At 52.2% G+C, this 21,046-nt stretch overlaps 1 protein-coding gene across 1 annotated transcript in view; it reads right to left on the bottom strand.

Moving 5' to 3' along the window:
* The window catches only part of CUX2 (cut like homeobox 2), a gene marked incomplete at its 5' end in the record, with an annotated part of 67,787 nt that extends 49,163 nt beyond the window's left edge, over positions 1 to 18,624 (bottom strand). The window contains one exon of the mRNA XM_084271829.1: positions 18,562 to 18,624. Coding sequence (XP_084127955.1) covers positions 18,562 to 18,624 — 63 coding nt within the window. The remainder of the gene's footprint in view (positions 1 to 18,561) is intronic.
* Between the last annotated feature and the right edge of the window lie 2,422 nt (positions 18,625 to 21,046).

Genomic DNA, 21,046 nt, shown 5'->3' with positions numbered 1-21,046 from the left:
GGATCATTATTGGATTAAGCACAGTGTATAAAAATGAAATGTGAGTTTTAATCTCAAACACAGGCTCTCCACGCTCTAACACAGCCTGGGCAACTTGCAAAAGCTTCTTGTATTAAATTCTGAACTCCAACTGCTAAAAGATACTGTCTAAACCACGTCACCTTCCTGGGGTGGGTTTTTTTTTTGGGGGGGGAGGTTGGAATTCTTGTCTTTCCTCAATTATAACAAAGCCTTGACTTGAGAAGCATCTAAAAATGAGCCACATGTTCTGGCTAAAATTAAGCCCCAAATCCCCTGTCATTTCCAAATTCAGCATCTCTTAGGGAGGATTTTGCTGTGCTCCAGCTCCCAGTGTGGAGCGGGCAGGGACGAGGGCAAGGAATGGGAATTGCTGCTCTAATTAAGGAGGGACTAAATTAAGCACTTCTGCCCATGCCTGAGCACCTCTGCGCTTCCTCACCCTATGGCTCTGGGCAGAGATGTCTCGGAGGGCAACATGCAAGGGCAGAACATGGGGACAAATTGGGGACACCAGTGGTGGGTGTCACAGCAGGGACTAGTTCATGATGGGGCTCCTGCAGAACCAGTTAGTGGGGATGCGATGGATCCTGGAGGGTGATGGGGTGGGATGGAGAAGGAGGACATCAACAGCTGCACCCCAGGATAAGCTGCCTGGAACATACCGTGACTCTTTAGGAGAAGGGACACTGTGCTGTGGTGTCACAGTTCCTAAGGGACATCCCACTCCCACTGCCAAGACCACACTTGCTGCACCAGTGCTTAGAAGGGAAAGATGGGATACAGGATAGATCAGTGGGAAGGGACCTACAACAATCATTTGATCCAAGATGTTCAATGGGGAAATTATTTTCCTGGAAAAACCAGTTAAAAAAGGAAGGTGGCACCTGGGCTGACACCACTCACCTCCACACAGCAGAGAGGGAAGGGAAAACCTTGACATAACCCTCAGGATTTGCTGGAACCTAAAGATTTCCATATGCCACGTAAATTCTCCTCGGCTGCTCACAGGGTATTTGTGTGCAAAGCCGATGCTCAAACTGGGGAAAAAGAGGAGCTGCTGTGTTTAACATAGAGTTGTGCTCGGGCCAAATCTGGGCACAGCGCAGCCTACCACCAACACAGTTACACCAGGGAGGAATGTTACCCATTCCTACTCAGAATCGCCTACTGAGAAGGAAAAACTCGTGATAGAGCAGGGTTTTGTCAGTCTGGGGGTACGGTCGGAATTCCTCCCTCCAACCCTCCCACTTCAAGTGCTTCCAGGCTTGGCCAGGAGAAAACCAGGGAGGGGGTGGGATGGGATGAAAATGGAAGCTCATAGTAGAAGTGATTTTTCATGGAACATCCCATTTTTATGAAAACCAAGATGCATTTTCTGGAGGAAAAAGCATTTCTGAAAATGCTTGAAATACTAGGGGGGGCAGGAAACAAACCCCCAATCTAAACATCTCCCAGAAGAGGAGACTTCTGTTGCTTTATTTTAGGAGGATTCTCTCCTGCTTGTCGTTCACACTGAGGGTATTACACCTACCTTCTCTCCTCCGCAGCGCCGGGGCCAGTTTAAAACGCGACATCACAGCAGAACTATTCGAGTATTATAATTTTTCTCTTATTTTGATTTCTAAAATCATTGAGAGCAGCTGCTAGTTAGCACCAACTGGAACCCCTTACCTTCTTTTCTGGATGAAAGGGGGGGGTCTGTTTGTTGTAACGAAACCAGTTTGCACCTAGATCAAAGCCTGTGCCGTTCCCTTCCTCGGAAAAGTGTTTGACACTCATGTCAAAGTGTCAAACTATTTCATTACCACGAAAAGCGGAGACACTTTGACTAGAGGAGATAAGATGTTTCCATCAATCAGCATCCAGAAACGGCCTCCCCACTATGATTTAAAAAAAAAGAAGAAGAAGAAGAAATAATAAGGTGGTTTCAGCCACAACATTCAAACTGTGGATGCGTTAATGAAGCAATGTGGCAATAAATAACGGCACAAAAGCAAAGCCCAAGGGCAACGCAGGAGGATCCTGTGATGCTTCTTCTGGGGTCACTGGCCAAGGGGAATCCCTGCTTGGTAAAGGGGCAAACAGGGAAAATAAAGGGCTGCTAGCCAAGGGGAGGGGAATGCTACTCCTGTCTTATCCCACCATCAGCGCCAGTGCCCCAGCTTTGAGGCAGGTGTTTGGGGGATATCCCCAGACTTGCAGGCAGGAAAAGATGAGTCAAGCCTGAGAAACATCAGAAAGCCTAAAAACAACCCAGCTCTGTGCCCAGGGAAAATAAAACATGTAAGTGGGAAAGCCCACATCGTTGTTGCCTCGCAGCCCAGGCGTGGTAGAGACAAGGATGTGTGGGGGGTGGGATGAACCAGAGGGCCGTTACGATGCCCTCAAATGAATCAGTAGCCCAATGAACCACAGCAAGGTGCTGCCAAAATGACCCCAAGCAGGTGGCCCCAAGGCGTGGGTAGGGTTCGGGGACTCGCTCAAAGACCAGAAGCCACCCATGAAACCAGAACCAGGTCAGCAAAGCCCTGGGAAGGATCTGGGACCTCTTGGATACAGCAAAGGAGACAGCAGCAAGCTGGCTCGTGTCTTAAGGGACTCAGAGTGCTGTTGTGTTTGGAATGGACAGAAATTGGTCACAAAATTTGCTTCCAAAGGAAGATCTTAGGTGCCATCAGCTTCATCTCCTCTGAAAAGCCCACATAGTAGCTGTTGGCAATCAAACCTGCTTTGGTGAAACACCCTGGAGACATTTCACTCCCAACTTCTGCCCCTTCCTCCCAAACCCACCTCCTGCAGCATCACGCAGTCAGGGGCTACACGGTGACACAGGACCAGGGGACACTTGTGCTCAATGCCAGGAGGCAGCACAACATCCCTGAATGGCACCACCCGACTCCCTCAGCATGGCCAAAAGCCGGGATCATACCTTTAATTGGACCATGGGACCGTCTCAACGGCAGGCACGATGAATATGTTTGTTCAAGGGAAAATCGAGCTGGAGGCAGCAGCCAGCCATGGAGATTAGAGAAAAGCCTGCTCAGACCTGGCCATGCTGGAGAAGCCGTATGGGAATGCTTCATCCCTATGTAAATACTTCCACCGTAACACTGGCAGAGCCACTGACTCCGAGACCAGCCAGAAGCGATCAGCTCCACAAGTCCTGCTTGTTTAGTTTTGTAGGGCCCTGGGGCACGTTCACCCCTCGGATCTTCCCTAAACACTCTCACTGGAGGAGGGAGATGTATTCCTTGGGCTCTCCCTCCCACAGGACCCACATGGATATGCAGACACTGAGCGGCCACAACTCGCACCAAGGATGCTTCCCGGGTTAAGTTGGGTCAGAGGCGAGCTCCCGGCCAGAGCGAGCCATTTGGGGCGCGGATGCAGATCCTCTCTGCTCACCTCTCTGCACGCTCCTCTTGCAAAATTAGTTTTTAGCAAAGCCACTTATCACCTTAACCATCTATCGATTCCTTGACTCCTGGCCAGAGCTCCTGGGATCCAATACAGCACGGGCAGGAAAAGCAGAACGGGACCGCAAACGAGGGCAGCGTGTGGCTGGGATCATGGGGGGCTTCAGTGTATCTTTTCCCCATGTTCGACAGAGGAGAGATGCTCCATTCCACCCGGAGCCAAATCCTGCCCTCTGATGATGCAGTCGCATCGCCGAGCTGGGACCCACACATGACACCAGGACCCCCACTGGTTCCCACATGGCCATTACAAGAGAGAATAAATGAATAACACCCGGATGCTCAGAACCCCTGGAGCATCCTTCTCTGGGCATCAGATGCTGCCTAAATCCAAGCTCCACAGCCAGGGCTCGCCTGGGACCTGCCAACGCCGGGACACGGGCTGTGAGCAGGAGCTTGCTGGCTGCAAGCAGCATCTCCCAGCCCCACGCCTTCCCGGCAGTATCGATCTCCCAGCAGTAACAGCCTGGTATAATTTTGCTTAGCTTCAAATACCTGGTGATCATGAATTCTTTGGCCACAAGGTTATAAAGCATTCTCTAAAACATGAGAAAAAGATTAAGCCTGCTTATAGTTAATAATATACTGCATACTGTCTATCAAGCTGGCTGTTTGCTATTGAGAGCCTACTATTAGGCACTTATTTAAAAGGCCTTTCAAGGCTTCCCAAGAAAGTGCAGTTATGCAGGTTTGGGGTTTTTTTAATATAATTTTTTTTCTTTTTTTTCTGGTGAGAACTACTCTAGATAAACATCAATTCGCTCCTGCAGATCACAGTCGCAGTAAATAAATTTTTCAGGAAGCTAAGTTCCATACAAAGCCTCCTCAAAGCTCCCATTTCACACAACATCAATGTTTGGCCTCTGAGAAATAAAAAGCTCTAAGGTTGCTTTATCCCGAGCTAAATTATCAATTGTAGCTGCTTAAGAATAAAAATAAAAATAGGGCATTTCAATGAGAAATCAGCGTGGGAGGTGAATGCTGTGGTTGCTAGATGGTGATGCCAGTTAGAGACAAGATGAGGAAAGTCAGGGATTTTGTTGGTGATTGATCCAGACCCTCTGCGACGGCATCTGCGGCCCCGAATGCGTCGCTGTGGCTCTGGATCAGCGAGGATAAGGAGAGAGCAACCAGCTTTGGGCAAGGCGAACAACTTTCTTCTATAGCTTTTTAAAGGAGTGGGCTGGGATTATCCATTATAAAGTATTTGTCACCAAAAAACTACCCACCCCCCACCCCTGGGCTGGTTATAACTGTAAAAGCTGCAGCTCCTCAGATCACTCCTGAGCTGCTCACAGAGGTGGGATGGAGAACCAGCACCCAGCCGGGCGCGCGGCAGCCACAGCACACCGGATTTTGCCGACTCAGGCAGCGAGGAGGAGTTATGACCCATCGGAGCCCAAAAGTGCTTTCCGAAGCAGCTCGCTGGGCTTCAGCCACGGGATGGGAAGGGAGGACAGGAAAAACATCTTGGCTCTAACTTTTCCCTAATGATGCCCTCATCATTCTGAGTGGCAGCATCCTGTGGGGCCGCTGCCTGCCCAATAACACGGTCCTCAGGACGGGGGGCACATCTGAACCCTGGGCTTGAGGGCTTGCTGGCGCCGTCAGAGCCAGGACTGTGCTAATATTCAGGATGCTCCATCTGGTCTTTAAATAAAGAGATGCTAAGCTCTGCTACTATTTAATTACTAGCCTGAAAAAAGAGGAAAGGCAGAAAGCCTCGCAGGCTGGGGTTACGCATCCTGGTAGGAAGGGTTCTCCAGTAAGGGATGGGTAAGGAGAAAAGGATCACTTGCCAAGAGGCAATCCATGCGTCCCCATAGCAAGACCGAAGGAACCCAAACACCCCACAGTGTCCAGCATTGTTGGAGCTTCATACCTAGCTGTGTGGTGAGAGGGAAAGGATGGGGCTATGCACTGGGCATGGTAGCTCCAGATCAAATCAGCACAAATTGGCAGACCCAGAACGAACCCTGAGCTACAATGGAGCAACCTGAGATTGCAAACAAAGCAGCAAGGACACCATCTCCAACCTCGCCAGCTCCCACCATGCTCAAGACTCGGTTCCCACTATGCTGCACCCACAGGGGTGGCAGAACCGGCCCCGGCACGGTTTTGGGCCAATCCTGTCCAGTGCAATGACATTAAAACCCAGGGACCCATCAGTGATTCATGTACTTGGCTGCTTAACACAAGGGCAATTCTGAGAGTTAATGAGTTACCAGAGGAGCTGCTGCCTTCCTCGAGTGCAATAACTGGGCACAGGCAGTTCCTCATGGCCCAGCAACACCCGCTACAGACTCATAGTCCCCATCGCTGCTTTCTAAGCACCCATTATTAAATAACAACCCGGTCAGCTGCCCCTCTGCTCTTTGCACGTCTTTCTCTCCACTCATCGCAGGAAATAACCAGCAGATGCTCAATGGAGAAGCACATTTTCCATCACTAAAAGAAACTTAATTTTTGAAGTCGTGACCTGGTGATCCCCATTGCTCTCCTGAAAATAAAACCGCCAGGGATGATATAATATGCATATTTAACCTTCCTACACCGCTAATGTTTTTAGCGGAAACGGATGTATCGCCCGTGCCCAGTGACAGGCACAAGAGCCCATGAGCAAAGGCCTAATCCCCCTTACAGTACTGTAATAACACCTGGTACTGCAAATCTCTGAAGGAGCGTGGCCAGTTGTGCCCAAGGCTCAAGCAAACACAAGGGGCATGTGGTACTGGAACAGGCTACGGGACACAGGGCAGGAACAAGGAGCTCATCCCAACGCTCGCATCCCATCGCTGGCACCCCCACTGCCAACCAGAGGCTTCAGCACACACTTTTCATGGTGCTTAAATCACAACCTTGTCAAACCAACAACAAAAATTATGTGTAAATGAGTGAATACATCAAATTTTAAATAAGAAGCAACCCTTCCAAGAAAAAAGATGGAGGGGGGGAAAAAATCCTGCCAGGAGCAAGCCGGGATTTTAATTGATCTGTGGCAAGAGGGAAAATATTTATTTAAGGTTAAGGAGGCTGCCAGAAGGCACAAGTTTTTAAAAGTAAAATCCCAAAGCACCCAGAGTAAAGCTGTGCAAATTACCATCACTGAGGGAGTTCTTATCCTTTTGGGTATCTAAGAGGAACGGATGGTCCCCAGCCAGGCACCAGCATCTGTCCAGCCACCGCAGAGCGGCAGCTCCTCCCCAAAGTTGTGTTAACGAGACCATTACCTTTTCTGAGATTAAAAAATGGAGTTACATTATAATTTCAGGGAGCCTGTTAGCAATTACTTCAAGACAAAATTCTGACCCAGAGGAGCCCATTTTAGGGGAAAAAAAAATAGTATTTTATGCACATTTTGACGAAAGGAGGTGTGCTGTTAGCAAGGTGTGATGCAGTATGTCCAGTTCAGCTGCTTTTTGTGCCCAACAGGACAAAATATATATATATATATATTTACATATATATATATGTTAAAAAAAGCACACCTGCCCAGGTCTCCACTCAGTTTGTAACTTCTAATGGGAATCTGGCTCTTTTAGTATTAATGAAGGAATCCAAGTCAATCCCTCTGAAACTTGCACCCAGGAACTTGGCCAGGACCTCTCTGCATCCCGCTGGGATTTGTCCCCAGCACCCGCAAGCTCATCTCAAAGGTGCTTCTTGGCAGCCCTTGGAGAGGGGAACTCCCTGAGGGGAGCCCCCCCTCCTTCCCCAAAGGTGCTTTTATATATAAGATTCAGTGATCAGTAAGTAAATGTCCTTCCATCGATAACACCAGATAGCTAAATCAAAGCTTCACCGTGCCCTCGGATCTCTTAAACAGCATCATGGATTTCCCACCAAATCAGTAGATGAATCAAATACCTGGCACGAGGCTGGAGATAATCCCGACGATTTATTTTGGGGGAGCTGGGGCGAGGGAAGGCGGGGGGCAGGCTCCAGCCCCAGCCAGGATTTGCGTATTAGTAAAAACAAACAATCCTGTAAATAACGAGCCCCTCGTCCTGTCTTCACCACGCTACTCTTATTGAGTGAGTCAGATGTTCTGCTGATTAAAAATTGATCCATTTCAAAATCTAATCAACAGAATAGGATTCTTTCATATGTTATCAAGGCAGCTGCTGACAACAAAAACCAAACCTGTTATTAACCCATGAACCCCAATGACCTGAACCTGGCTGGGCTCTGCAACTGTAAATTATTCAGTAGTCCAAGAGCAATACCCGTAAGCCTGATGAATTTACGCCCCGACCGGAGCCGGTGGGGGTTAAAGCCAATATCACAGACCCGGGGGTCCCCAGGGATGTGGTTCACGACACGCTGCCACTCTGTGTCATGCCTGGGAATACATTACCGGCGTCTGCTCGGCTTCGCCTTGCAAACGTCTAGTCCTTTTTTTTTATGTTGGGGTTTTTTTTTTTTCTTCCTTTTTTCTTTTTCTTTTCTATTTTTTAAGTGCCTTTCCAGATTCACAGCACGGCATCACAGGGAGCAGCCCTGCACCAGAGCCCAAGCAGCCCTGAGGGCACAGCCAGTCGCTGCTCAAACCCCGAGTCACCACTGCTGAGCAAAATTCACAGAGCAAAGGGTTTGCATCCCTGCTGTAACCACAGCCCAGCATTACTGGATCAGCCACGGAGGACCAGGGGAACTGGGAGAGCAATTACCATTAGTATTTATTTATTTCATTTGAATTATTAGTTTTAAGCCCCGCTCGCGTCCCTCGCCCACGCTGCACAACACCATGACGGAGACATCGCGATGGGTTGATGCCGCCCCTGGGTATTACCCTGCGAGGTGCCTCCTGGCTCTTGCTTTATGGGCTGGTTATGTTTCTCCATGGTCACACCATGCCCTGGGGATATCCAGTTGATGCGGATCAGGCTCAGCTCTGCCGGGTCCCCAGCGCCAAGCCCGGGCACTCGCCTGCTGCTGAACTGTACCAATCCCCCCAAAAAGGAACTCCAAAGCACCCCAAGCTAAGAGGCTTGAACCAGAATGGGGAAGAACTGGCACCACATAAACCAAGCTCAAAGATAACAACCGCTCTTCTCTTAAATCGTAATTTATTTATAAGCTTGATGCCTCTCTGACCTCTCCTTAAAGCCCAAATAACCCCTGGGGAGCCACTCCAGTCTGGCCGCCATCGATCCCGGCTGGGCTGCCATCTCCCAGCCAGCAGCACCTCCCAGGGATGCTCGCATCGTGTGGGAGCCAAAACTCCTCCTGCCCCCCAGAAAAACCCACCAGGTGCCAGCACTTTGCAGTTATTTAATGGTGAGCCCATCACCATCCTTCCCCCCACAACCTCAGGGGGGCACAGGGGACCCCAACTGACACAGGATGGCTTAAAACCAACAGATATCAACTATTTTTATTCCTTATTTTAAGTCCAAAAGTGCTTTAAAACCAAACCAGGCCACTGTTGGCAGTGGCTGCATCCACAGGGATGCTCCCTGTCAGCGGAGCCCAGGCTCCTCCTGAGCAGGGGTTTTGGAGAGTCGCACTCTGCCCGGCACACCGATGCACAGACATCACCTCCAGCAATTTTAGATCCCAATCTCAGCTGGAGGCATCAAGGGAGGGCACAGCCTCCTCTTATGCAGGGGTGGGAGAAGTGAAGCAGTGGCAATTGGGCAGCAGGCGCCATCCCCACCAGCGGAAAACACAAGCTGAGCATTTTTGTGTTGTTTTCCCCCTTTTTTCCAAGCCTCCTTGGTTAAAAGCTTCTGGCTGGACACCAGACTCCACAGCCAGGGCTGGTCGATTGCCCACGTTAACTCCTGGACCTACAAGCCCCCTGCCCCAGCAACTACTGGGGAGACCCAGGTTAACCCCCCAGCTCCAATGTGGCACAGATGCCTCCCCACAAGCGAGACCTCCTCCAGCCCTTGAGCATCCTCATGGGGATGCCAAAGCGATTAAAGCACAGAGAACACGGGGGGGTTGTGCCTCTTGGTAAACCAGATATCCACTACAATTCCATTATATTACAAGGCAGATATTTGGGGAATGAGTCTGAGAAGAGAATCTGAGCACAGCATCCAGCCCAGGAGTGGTTCCATCCCGGCAGAGCCAGTGCTCCATAGGGATGAAGATAAACAACCGCCTGTTTGTCTCTCCATCATCATCATCATCGCCATGCCAGGGGATGCAGTGGCTCCCTCAGCTCTGCTGGGGCAGGAGGGCTCACCCAGAGCTGGCCATCTACCCCTTGGCTCCCTCCTTGCTATCTAATAATCACACTTGCGCGAAGCTGTTGCCATACATGAGGAAAAGAGGAAAAAAACCATCCTCGGAGAGCCTAACAATCAGAGAATTTTTAAGATCATGGAGCATTAAACCATTCCCAATAGGGTTTACTAATCAAACAGCCAAATCCTTCATAACCAACCAATCCCTACAGAGCAATTAAATCCTTCCCCTTTAAAACACTTGGCACGCCGTCTGGGGAGAAAAAGAAAAATTTGCAAAATTCATTTGATAAATTAACCAGGGAAAAAGAAAGAAGTGAATCAAGCTTTGTTCTTTTCATTTTTTTTAATTATGGAATTCACAATGCCTGAATAATGTTTAATAAGAACTATGAAAATTCCTAACAGTATTACAACACAACACAAAAGAATTAACCTGGTTACCGTGAAAAATTGCATATTTAATTAAGAACAGAGAGTTCAAAACTATCCAGAGATTTCAAAAGTACCGTTGCCTAAGGGGCTAAATTACACGCTCGCAGTGCTGCTAACAGGGCTGGAGCGCGCAATCATTACCCAAGTGTCCCCATTAAGTGACAATGGGCAGATGACATCAAATTCATTTCAAAAGCAACAGGAATTGAAGCATTCGCTTGGGTAGTGGAAGAGAAAGCGACTATCCTGCTGGTATAAACCAGACCCCTTGTTGATAAAGGCAATAATTAAAGAATAATGTTAATTAGCTGCTTTTATTTGAAGGAAAAGTGAGGTGGCAGGAGATGCTACCTCTGCGGCGTGCGCTGAGCTGAGAATGGAGAGGGCGAAGCTGCCGGCCCTGGATGGCTGCTGCTGTCCTGGATGCTGGGATACGTGCCGGAGCTGTGCCACAGGCTGGGTCCCACTGGTCATGGTACCAGCCAGCCCTCAGCTCTGCCAGGGGGGTTGGAGATGCTGGTGCTGGAGGGAGGGAACCAGAGTGGCACAGCCAGGGCATCCTGCTCCAGCTCTGGTGCGACAGATGTGGCATCAGCTAATGCTCACCAGGGAGAGACCCCACATTGGAGACCCCACTAGCAACACAGGGGCTGAATTTGGGGCCCAAAGGTGCTGCTGAGGGGACCGCAATGGGATGCTCCATTCCACCAGGGAGGGTGGCAAGCTGCCATCCGGGAGGAAGTAAAGGGGGGGTAGCTGTAGTCCAAGGGTCCCCAAAAGCCTTCCTCCCAGAGGGCACCATCCTCCCCATCACCTCACCCTAACCACTGCTCACTGCTGCATCATGCACAGGCATCACAGGGGACTTCTAGCAACGCCGCTCCCCTAAACAGTGCCCCTTCCCCAGCTGTGCCACCAGACCCCATCACCCTCCCCCTTAGCCGAGAAACCAGGGGGCCGAGAGGGGTAATAATTACCCAGCTCCCAGGGATGAAGCAATGTTTGCAAACCGCCGCGAGAGCCGCAGACGAAGGCAGCTCTCCCCACTGGCGTGATTAATAAAGAATAAATGTCCTCTGCAGCCAGGCTAAGCAATAACACACCGGCCCCGGCGCCGATGAGCGGCTGTGCTTACACCGCACATTACAAGACCCGCTGCCAGCGCCAGGTAATACTTTATTATGTTATCCCGACGGAAGAAAACAAAGGATGCCCAAGGTCCTGACTCCGGTGTAAAACTGCAGGAGCGTTACCAAAGGCAACGGCAGCGTGCTCGGAGCGGCTGACGCACGGCACAGCTCCCACCAGAGGAATATTTACATGGGGTTCAAATTGGTTATTTACTTTTTTAGAGATCCATGTTGCAGAAGAGCTCGCTAGCACCAGCACGCCGAGCAATTAATATTAAAACGGCCACGCGTTCGCAGCGAGTCACTTAAACTGCAGCTAAATCAATACTCTGGGGTCCTGTTGCAGCTTTGGGGAAATCATTAAGTGCTACACCAAAGTAGTCAAAAAAATAATTACACAGCAAGGCCGTATTAAAAAAAAAAAAATAAAAGAAGGGGGGGTGGTGAGGGGGAAAAAAGCACCGAAACCATTTTGGAAGGAGCCGTCGGCGTGTTCAGCTGCAGGGAATCGACTGAAAGGGAAAGGTGGTGATGGTGGGGATACTGCAGAGCAGCTCTTGGGTGCACACGGCCAAAATAAATAGTGTTTGACATAGAGATAAAGTTGGAGGGATCAGTCATCACATGCTGCCCTCCCACTGGAGCGAGCAGATATTGTCACCCCTCTCCAAATCCAGGGCTCCCCCTCTACCCTGAACACACGCCAGGATCTGGTGATGCCAACCCCAGGAGGGGTGGATGGTGCTGAGCCCCCCGCTCATTAACAAGCACCACAGCAAGTAACGAGCGCTCCGGCTTCCCAGGCTACCAGAGCCTTTTAGCTGGGCTTTGCTGATGACCCCCCACAGCTGGTGGCTCATTGGCTTCCAGACCCGGTTCCTGATCACACTGACACAGCCAGGACCTCTTGGCAGGGATGCTCCTCCGAGATCCTCTGCACAGGCAAGCAAAACAGCACACGCAACCCTTCCACGGGGCCTTTGCTGCAAAGGCTATGGACAAGCATGCAGCTGCACATCCACGGCATGGGCGGTACTGCCAGGCCCCTTTTTCTGGGGTGATTTGCCTCAAGATGCTGGTTGACAAGCATATGTCTCCCTTGTGCCCCAGAAGTGGGGAAACTGAGGCATGGAGCCACTGCCTGAGGCAGTGAGCAGGTGATGGGACAGAGCCTGACCCAGCACGGAGCATTACAGCTGCTTCACTCTGCCCCAAATCAGGGCTTTCTCAGCCTGCAATGGGGAGGGGGACACAATCCTGGCATTTTACAGCAACCCAGGAACAGAAATCCCTCCCACAGAAACACCTCAACACCCCATACTCAGCCCCATCTGTTGAGCCCTAAAATTCTGGTGTGGGAGGGGGGTGAACAGGCACCCACAGACCCTGCTCACCTCCTACCCCATCGCCAAGCCAGGAGAAGGGTGAGTGAGGCAAGGCAGCCATCCCAAAGCAGCTGGATCCCAGCAGAGGGCTGAATCCTCCTTCCCAGGATCTGCTGCCTCGGCAAGGCACGACCGAAAGCTGCAGGAGAGCACACACACTGCAGAAAAGGTAATTAAAGAGAACTCAGTCACGGATCCGAACGCAACACGCAGGAGAAAGTGTTATGAAAGGGGAAAACTTTTTAATAAAGTCTGCAAGTATATATTCCTCCTTTATCAACCTCGAGATTTATTGACCCAAGAAGCCATATTGACTGAATAAATCTTGATAATGACCCCAGCAGAAGTCAATACCTGCTTATTATCTCCCAAGTTGGGGAATTACATCTTTCGGTAATAGGAGCAGGATGGTACAAAATGTTCTGAGAAACTTTACCCAACCTTTTTTTGGGGGGGGGGGGGAGGGGAGAGAATGGATGCCCCAACCATCCTTCTTCCAATCTGAGAGGGATGTCTGCTACGGCACCGATACAGCGAGCGAGCTGCGGCAGCGGGTCTGGTTTGAGGGAAGGGGCTTCTGAACCCCAAATTAATCTCACTCCAAAGCGGGCTGTTGAGCAGGATGCTGCAGCTCCCACCAGCACCCTCCCTGCAAATGGTTGCCCTGACATTTGCCATTTGCCATGTGATGTCAGCAGCTCCCAGGATAATTCCCTGAAATTTAAGACTTGGGAATACCTGCAGCTGGGGACATACCAAGGCGTGCGAGGGAGGAAGGGAGCAGCAGCATCACTGTTCCACAGGATGCACAGCTACCCCTGGAAACCCCAAACCACCACAAAACCAGGAGTGGAAAACAGGGGAGCAGACAAGCCCCCCCTAGCCCCCCAAACCACAGGTGAGCAAAGTCTCTTCTGCATTTAAAGATGGTGCTGCTTTTTGCCAACAGTTTTCTCCCGTTCAGCAGAGAAAACAGTAGCTGTGGGACCAGAGCACACAACAATTACGCCTGCATTTTTATTTGAAGCCTCCACAGACAGCAAGAAGAATTAACTGAAGGGAGCAGCTCCTGTGCCAACATATGGAGGGAGATGAATAGCGAGTTCGGCATGCTCCACTGAGGTTATCTAGTTAAGCAAGTACCTCCTAAAGGACTCGCAGGCTGGGAGTGTGCTGTTTGCTTAATCTGGTCATAAATAATAATTCGGATCACCAAACGTTTTAGCATTCAGCTCCACCTGCAGCACAAAAGCTCTGCTGAGCCCTGCCAAACTCGCTGCGCCTGCGAGGCAGCGGGTAACGCAACGGGAGGCGACGATGCAGTCTGGGGACCCCAATGACATGGATCCCCCCCCTGCCATCAACACAAGAGGTTCCTCCACCACCCGGGCTGGACTGAGCTGCCTCCACCACATGAATTTCCTCCCCCCACCGTGTTTGGTGGGCACAGCAACCCCAAGCACTCTGCTCACCATCTCCATGCCCATCTCCAAGCTGGATAACCCACCAGGAGCTGGCAGGGCTTGTACCCATCCCTCCAGCACTGCAAAACCCAAATTATATTCCCATCCCTGTCCCCTATTCACCTCTTGGACACCATCCCCCTCCCACTCTCCCCCCTCCCAAGGCCACAGAGACAATCCACTAAACTGGATCAGGAGGCCAGCGCGTACATCTCTAATGGGCTGCAGCACGCACACAATTAATTAATGGATTTATTAATTAGGGAAGAAGTCACTCTTCGGGCTGGAATTGGGGTCACCAGTTTCTAAAGTGAGAGCTGCGGAGCTAAAGATAAACTCTCATTTTCTGCAGCTCCCTTCTTGTCTGGCAGCATCTCAATTATTCAGCCATGGGGAAAAAAAAATAGAAAAAAGGAAAGAACATGTTTCACTTCAGGAACTTCATGGTCCAACTTTCTGCCAACATACAAAGCAGACCCAAGAGCAGGTAGGACCCAGAACATGGCCCATCTCATTATTCCATTCACATATAAATTAGAAATACTGGAAATAACAGGTATTTGCTTCTATGGATGGAAATAGAAAGGTGCAGGATTGGTGCTGCACCTCAGCCTGTCCCAAGGAGGGAGGAGTATGTGGAAGGGTGGAGAAAGGGGGGACACCACAAAGTGGCCAGTGGTGGTGACATCCAGAGATGCTGAGATCTTAACTGGCCATGCTGGAGCATCAGCTAGCACTGTGGCAGGTGGTTCAGCTGAACCTCCTTGGTGGCACATGGAAGGGACAGGCGTTTTTGGCTGCTGCAGCCCTGGCTCTCCAAGGAGAGGAGTTAAAAAACCCCACCACTTGTGTCCTGGCCAAGAAATAGGCTACAGAACACAACCACAAGAGGAGACAGTGGAGAATCCACATGAAGAACATGACCACGAATGCCCTAGTCCCCAGGAATGCCCCAAAAGGAACACAGACCTTTTGGACATCAGAGGACCCAATCACGAGACAGACACCGCAGAGATCCAGGCTGCCTTTGGGCTACTGCACCTCAACTCATAACGACCCCCTAAACAGGACAGTCCTGCAGCCCACACCCCTACTCACCAGAGCCACTGGAAAAGCACAAACCACATCCGCAGCCCCGTAAGGCACCGCTGCCACCCCAGGCAACACTTGCCTAAACCCTGAGATTTCAGCTTGGAAAGACAAAATCCCTCTAAGATGGGGGCACCTAGAGCCCTTCCCAGCCTTCCCTCCACCCCCTTCCCTTTAGGGGCAGCAACCACTGGCACCATCCCACCCACCACCACTGCCAAGTAGGGATGGGAACAGATAGCGCTGGGGTCCTGAAGACAACTGGAAGATCCCACCCATCTCTCCATAAGAGCTCTAAAAACCATATGGGAGCCCAAGGGATTTTGCAGGGGTGAAATACACCCCCCCACACACACACCTCACAGCCCTCCGAGGTTATCCTGCCCACGGGCTGCTCCACAAGAGCACAGTTAGTTTATTAGTCCAGGAATTAAGCTCCAGCCAAGAGGACTGATAGCTTATTTACTGCTGTCGTCTATATAAAGAAGAATTTTGACACATTGTTAAATGATAGCACATTTAGATAAGTCAAGCTGTCATATCATTTAATGGATGTCTAAACTCCCTCTGTAGCTGATATGTAAAATTTATGCACTTCAGAATATCATAAGGTTATAATATTTTAATCACATCCACTTCCCCCCCCCCCCCCCCCCTCTCAACTCCACTCCCTCCCTTAAACTTTGAACAGCAAAACACATTCCATCAGCCGCCCCGCGAAAGCTGCCGGCACATCGCCATCCGGCAGAGCCAACGATGAAGTTTCTGCCCAACTCCGCTCCGGCACGCGGAGAGGAACATTTGCATCCCGGGGAATTAAAACCAAGTGCGTTTCGTTTGACGAACCAAACGCTGGAGCCGTATAGCCAGAGCTCATCTGCATAATGAGATGTGAAGGCATCTATAAAAGATGGCTATAATCGATCTCTCTCTCTCTCTCCCTCTTCCCCCCCCCCCCCCCCCCTTCCCCACCTCAGTCGCAATTGTATTTATTATCCCAAATCGGCAGCTCGCAACCCTGGCCATTTTTTGGCCATTTTTAACACAGAATGGGTTAGATTAAAACAGCAGCACCCAGGACGTGGAGCGTGTGATCCATACAGCACTAACAGGAACGTGATAAACCCAGAGCAAATTAAAACACAACCTCCCCCCCCCCATAAAGGTACGAATCCCGCTATGACTATTACCCACATGAAGGCTGTAAAGAAAAAAAACCAACCCCCACCGCATTAGTAATGTACACAATAAACCAATCTCATAACCCGGTGAAATATGGCTGGTATTATCTTTGATAGAATTTTATCTCTTCTCATTTCCGAGGGTATTTGCTGTAAAAAGGCTGGACGGCGTTCCCATCAAAGCGCTGCCGAGTGGCGCGTTATCTACACGTTTTACATATGCCCACCATTCATCAGGGTTGCTCAAACTCTGCCATTCCTGGCCAGCCCCAGGCCAGCAGCGCCGCTCAGACACATACATCCAAAGGAAAAAATAAAAAGAAAGAAAGAAAAAGCTCTTGGAAGAATAATAAATGGATTGTTCCCCTTCCTTTTTTTTTTTTCCCCCTTCTCTCTCCCTTCTCCTTTCTTGTTTGTGGTTTGGTGGGTTTTGTGGGGTTTTTTTGGTCTTCTTTTCTAAATAGAGGGCATTAGGCCAAGCTGGCACAAGGTCACCTTTCCCACCGTGATCCCGGCGAGGCGGCAGAACTGCTGCCTGGACAGAAGTCAATCCCCACTGCTCCCTCTCCAGCTCCGCGCCCAGCCACGGCTGCCCGGTCAAGCAGAACGGCTGGGGAAGGAGAGCTGCCCACCTCCCAGTCCACCTCTCCCGCCGACAAAGTCCCCATCATCCCCGTTCCCCCTCACCCCCCACCAAAGAAACCCCCAGGAAAGTAGCTGCCGATATTTGTCGTTAAATAAAGGTCTGCACGCACCCAAGGAAAAGTCATTAGCGCGATGTAGCGAGGAACGCTTTTGTATCCGAAGCGCTTAGACCCCTAATCCCTTCCCGACCACAATGCCAGAAATGAGCAGTCACAGCAAGCCGATCGGCCGCGGTACCTGCGCTACTTTTAGGGTCGCGGATCGCAGATGGAGCACGTAATTTGCTTAAAAGCCAAAAAAAACCGTATTAAATGCTGGAACTGTTGATACCGTACAGGAGCCCCATAAATCGCATTTCCATTTGTTTACTCCCCCCCTCTGAAGCATGCTGCATTTTAAACTCCGTAATATCCTACAGGGATAAACCCGCTTAATATCCATGTAAATGAGCGTTTCGGCTTTTGTAGTAGATCCAGGTTGGGTTTCATCCCATTATTGTTGGGAGAGCTATTGTGTTAATTACCCGCCTCCCCGCTACATAGGTGCTTATTTAAGGTCACAAACTGTCAGCATCCCTTGACAAACCTTCCCTCGTACGCGTTAACAAAGGACTTACCGTTAATTTCACAGACCGAGGGCACTACGGCGGGATACGGCATCCGTGACCTGCCCAGAGCCACAAAGGATCTCTCTCCCGCCGCATCCATCACACAAGTCCCGAACGCCGGCAGCTCAGCCCTTACCGAGCCGCCTCGCAGGACCGACCGGCAGCCGGTTGATGCCGATCGCCTTCCCTGACATTCAGGGCTGACCGAGCCCCGGCACCGACACCGCAAACCCCCGGCCCTGAACAACAATGGGAGCGCGGCGGGGCTCCGGGCAGCCCCGCTCCGCCATCCCTGGGGCTACCGCGCATCCATCATCTCAATAAAGAGCCTTTGCCCTCCCAGCGCCCGGCTCCGAACGTGAGCCGGCGGGATGCAATGACAGAGCCCTTCCCGTTACCGGGGCCGGACGATACCGGGGACACTTTGAAGCCCCCGGGCACCTGCGGCTCCGCTCCGCGGGCGGGGACCGCAAGAAACTTGGCGGAGCGGCGCGGGGGGCCGCGCTCCCCGCAACTTCATCCCGCGCAACTTCCCTCCCTCCCTCCTTCCCCTCCCGCCGGGGCGGAGCGGCGGCCGCTCCCCCCCCACCCCCCCTTCCCTCCCCGGCCCCGCTGTCACCTCGGGGGCGGCGGGGCGGGGGCCGGGGCGGCGCGGCTCCATCGCCGCTAGCGCTGCTCCATGCTCCCGGGCGGCGCCGAACAAAGAGCGGCGGCGGCGGCGGGGATCAATTTCTGATACCTATCGATGGGGAAGGGCGGGCGGAGGGAGGGCGGGAGGGAGCGGGGGGGAGAGAGAGGGAGGGATGGGGGCGGCCGCCCGGATCTTCCCCCCCCCCGCCCCCCCACCGCCCCTTCCTTCCCCCCCCCACACTCCCCCCTCCCGCCGCGCTCCGCCCGCCGCCAGCCCCGCGGCCGCCGCCGCCGCCACCAACCTGGAGCCGGCGGACATCAAACCGCGTCCGATATCGAAACATCGATCCCACGTCGGCGGCCATCTTGGGGGAGACCGGCGGCGCGGAGGGGCGCGGAGAGGCGCGGAGGGGAGCGGGGGGAGACCGAGACCGCCCGCCTCCGCCGCCGGGGGCGGCCCCGCCGCCGCCTCGCCCCGCCCGCGCTCCGCGGGGAGGGAAGGGGACGGCCCGTGGGTGTCCGTGTCGTGTGTGTGTTTCCCCAAGCCCCTCGGGGTCCACCCGAGGGCATCGCTCCCACGAGGGACTGGGACCCCCCCATCGCAGCCCCCCATCCCCTGGGGAAGGGGCTGGAGCCCCGGTGCGGGGATTTTTTTTTAAGGGAATCGGTGTTTTACCGGCTCCCGGCCGCTGCGGGAAGGTGGAAAATCGCCATCCGGAAGCTGCCGGTTAAACTTTTCCAGGTCGGTTTGTTGGGTTGCATTTTTCTTCCCCCCTACCCCCCTCAACGTGACACATCCAGCACCTTTGGCCCTGTCAGGACTTGCAACAGCAAACACGCTCACAGCTCACCGCAGCCAGAAACACTCCCCCACGCCCCCCCACACACACCCCACCCCCTCCCCCCCAGAATTTAGGCAGGTTTAAGAGTGATATTTTTAAACAATGAAGAATCCAAACAACTTCCACAGCAGAGCAGGGGCACAGCCGATAGCACCCGGACAGTAACAAGCCCTGGCCAGAAATACCCCCTTTGCTTCTACCAAAGATAATAAAGAGCTTTACAGTTTCCATCCCGTCCCCACCCCCCCCCCCCCCCCCCCGAGTTGCCCCATATCCTGTGGCACCGACCACACTGAAGGGCTTTGAGCATCGATTGCCTTTCACCGGGGAGGGGGGGGAAGCGATGACTCCCACAGGAGAGACATGACACATTTGGGCAGGATGGACCCCAGGGCTGCTGGCCCTGACTTGCTTTTGAGCAGGGAAAGGCTGAGCTGCCCCTTTGGGGTCGTTTCACAGACAGGTATTTGCAGACCAAGCAAGCGCAGGCATTTAATATTCCGGCTAAGGAACAGCTCAGTCTGACATACGGACACGTGCACATCTCCGCACATTGAAGAGCCTGGAGCTCCTGCCAGGCTGTGACACAAGCCCATGTCCCAGCTCCCCTCCCTGGGACCCAGCGCAGGGTGACTTGGACCCCCCACCCCGCAGAGGGGAACACAGTCTAAAGCTGCAGAGAGAATGATGGCAGCACACCCACCTCCCCATCTTACCTGTCAGCATTTGCTGCTGCAGGGATCCCTGTGCTCAGAGGGACTGGGGGGACATGGTCAGCCATCCCAGCAGCCTCCACTCCCTGTGTGCATGGACACCAGCACACCCAGGACAAGTGCTCCAGCAGCTGTCACTTGTAGTCTTTCTCTGCCCAAAGCTCCCCACTTCTCCCGCTGCAGCATATCCTGCAGCACCAAAACCTCTCCCTGCATGGGGCTGGGGAGAAAGCAACCCCTCAGCCACCCCAGGACTTGGCAGTGACCCTTTGCAGGAGCCCTGAGATTCCACTAAAAATCGACAATTTGAGTTCAGAAGCCACTGGAGAAAAGGAATATCCTTCAAACTGCACCCTGCTCCATAAGCGCTCCCAGCTGTCACGGGGACAATATTACTCCTTCCCTCCTCACTGTCTGAAGTTCACCTGAGCCAGGAAAACTGTCCAAAAAGATAAGGCAGGCGCCCAAAGTGACCTTGGCACCATGCTGTAGCATAAACAGCTAGGAAATGATCTTGTCCTTCTCATCTCTTCCACTCGGAGAAGCTCGGTGCTGCTTGCAATCCCACAATTGCAAAACGCCTCAGGCAGAAGAACAAGTGAACAGAAAATCAAAATTCAAAGAAAGGATTTGTAAGAGCCAAGGCAGTTTGTGTCAGAAGAGAGCCTGGGTGCTCCTACCAGCCCTGCTCCAGCCTCTCCCCCACCTTCAGAGCCAGCTGGAAAGGGGGGGTTGTAGGGAAAACTCTTTATGATGTTGCAACAAAAGCATCCACCTGGAACCAGTGAACCCCAGGTGCAACCTGAAATCTCAACCCAGTGGGCATCACCAGCAAACTCCATGGATGCCCCAAGATCTGTCCTGCTTGGGCACACCTGAGCTTGCCTGGGAAGCCCCAGAGATTCTCTCTTCACCCCACAACCACAAAACTCAGCAGCCCCAAATTACTGGAAGAGGGAGCAAGATTTGCAGTGAGATTTGGTCTGCTGGTGGTGCCAGGCAGCTGCTTCTCCTTTGGTTTAATGAGGCTGTAATCAGCCAGGGGTGAGGGCACAGGCTGTGCAAGAGGGAGTTCCCCCCATGGGAATTAATTTCCATCTCTCTCCCAGGACCACTCATGGGGAGGTTTGTTTATGGGGTGGTTAATAAGCCCAGGTGGGATGGATGGTCTTTGGTGAGGTGGGAGTTGGTTTCTGCTGCTTGATCCTGAGGCATCCCCTCTGTGCCAGCAG

Source organism: Gallinula chloropus (genome assembly GCF_964237585.1).
Source record: "Gallinula chloropus genome assembly, chromosome: 17".
Classification (NCBI taxonomy): domain Eukaryota; kingdom Metazoa; phylum Chordata; class Aves; order Gruiformes; family Rallidae; genus Gallinula; species Gallinula chloropus.
This window is presented reverse-complemented; position numbering and strand designations above follow the sequence as displayed.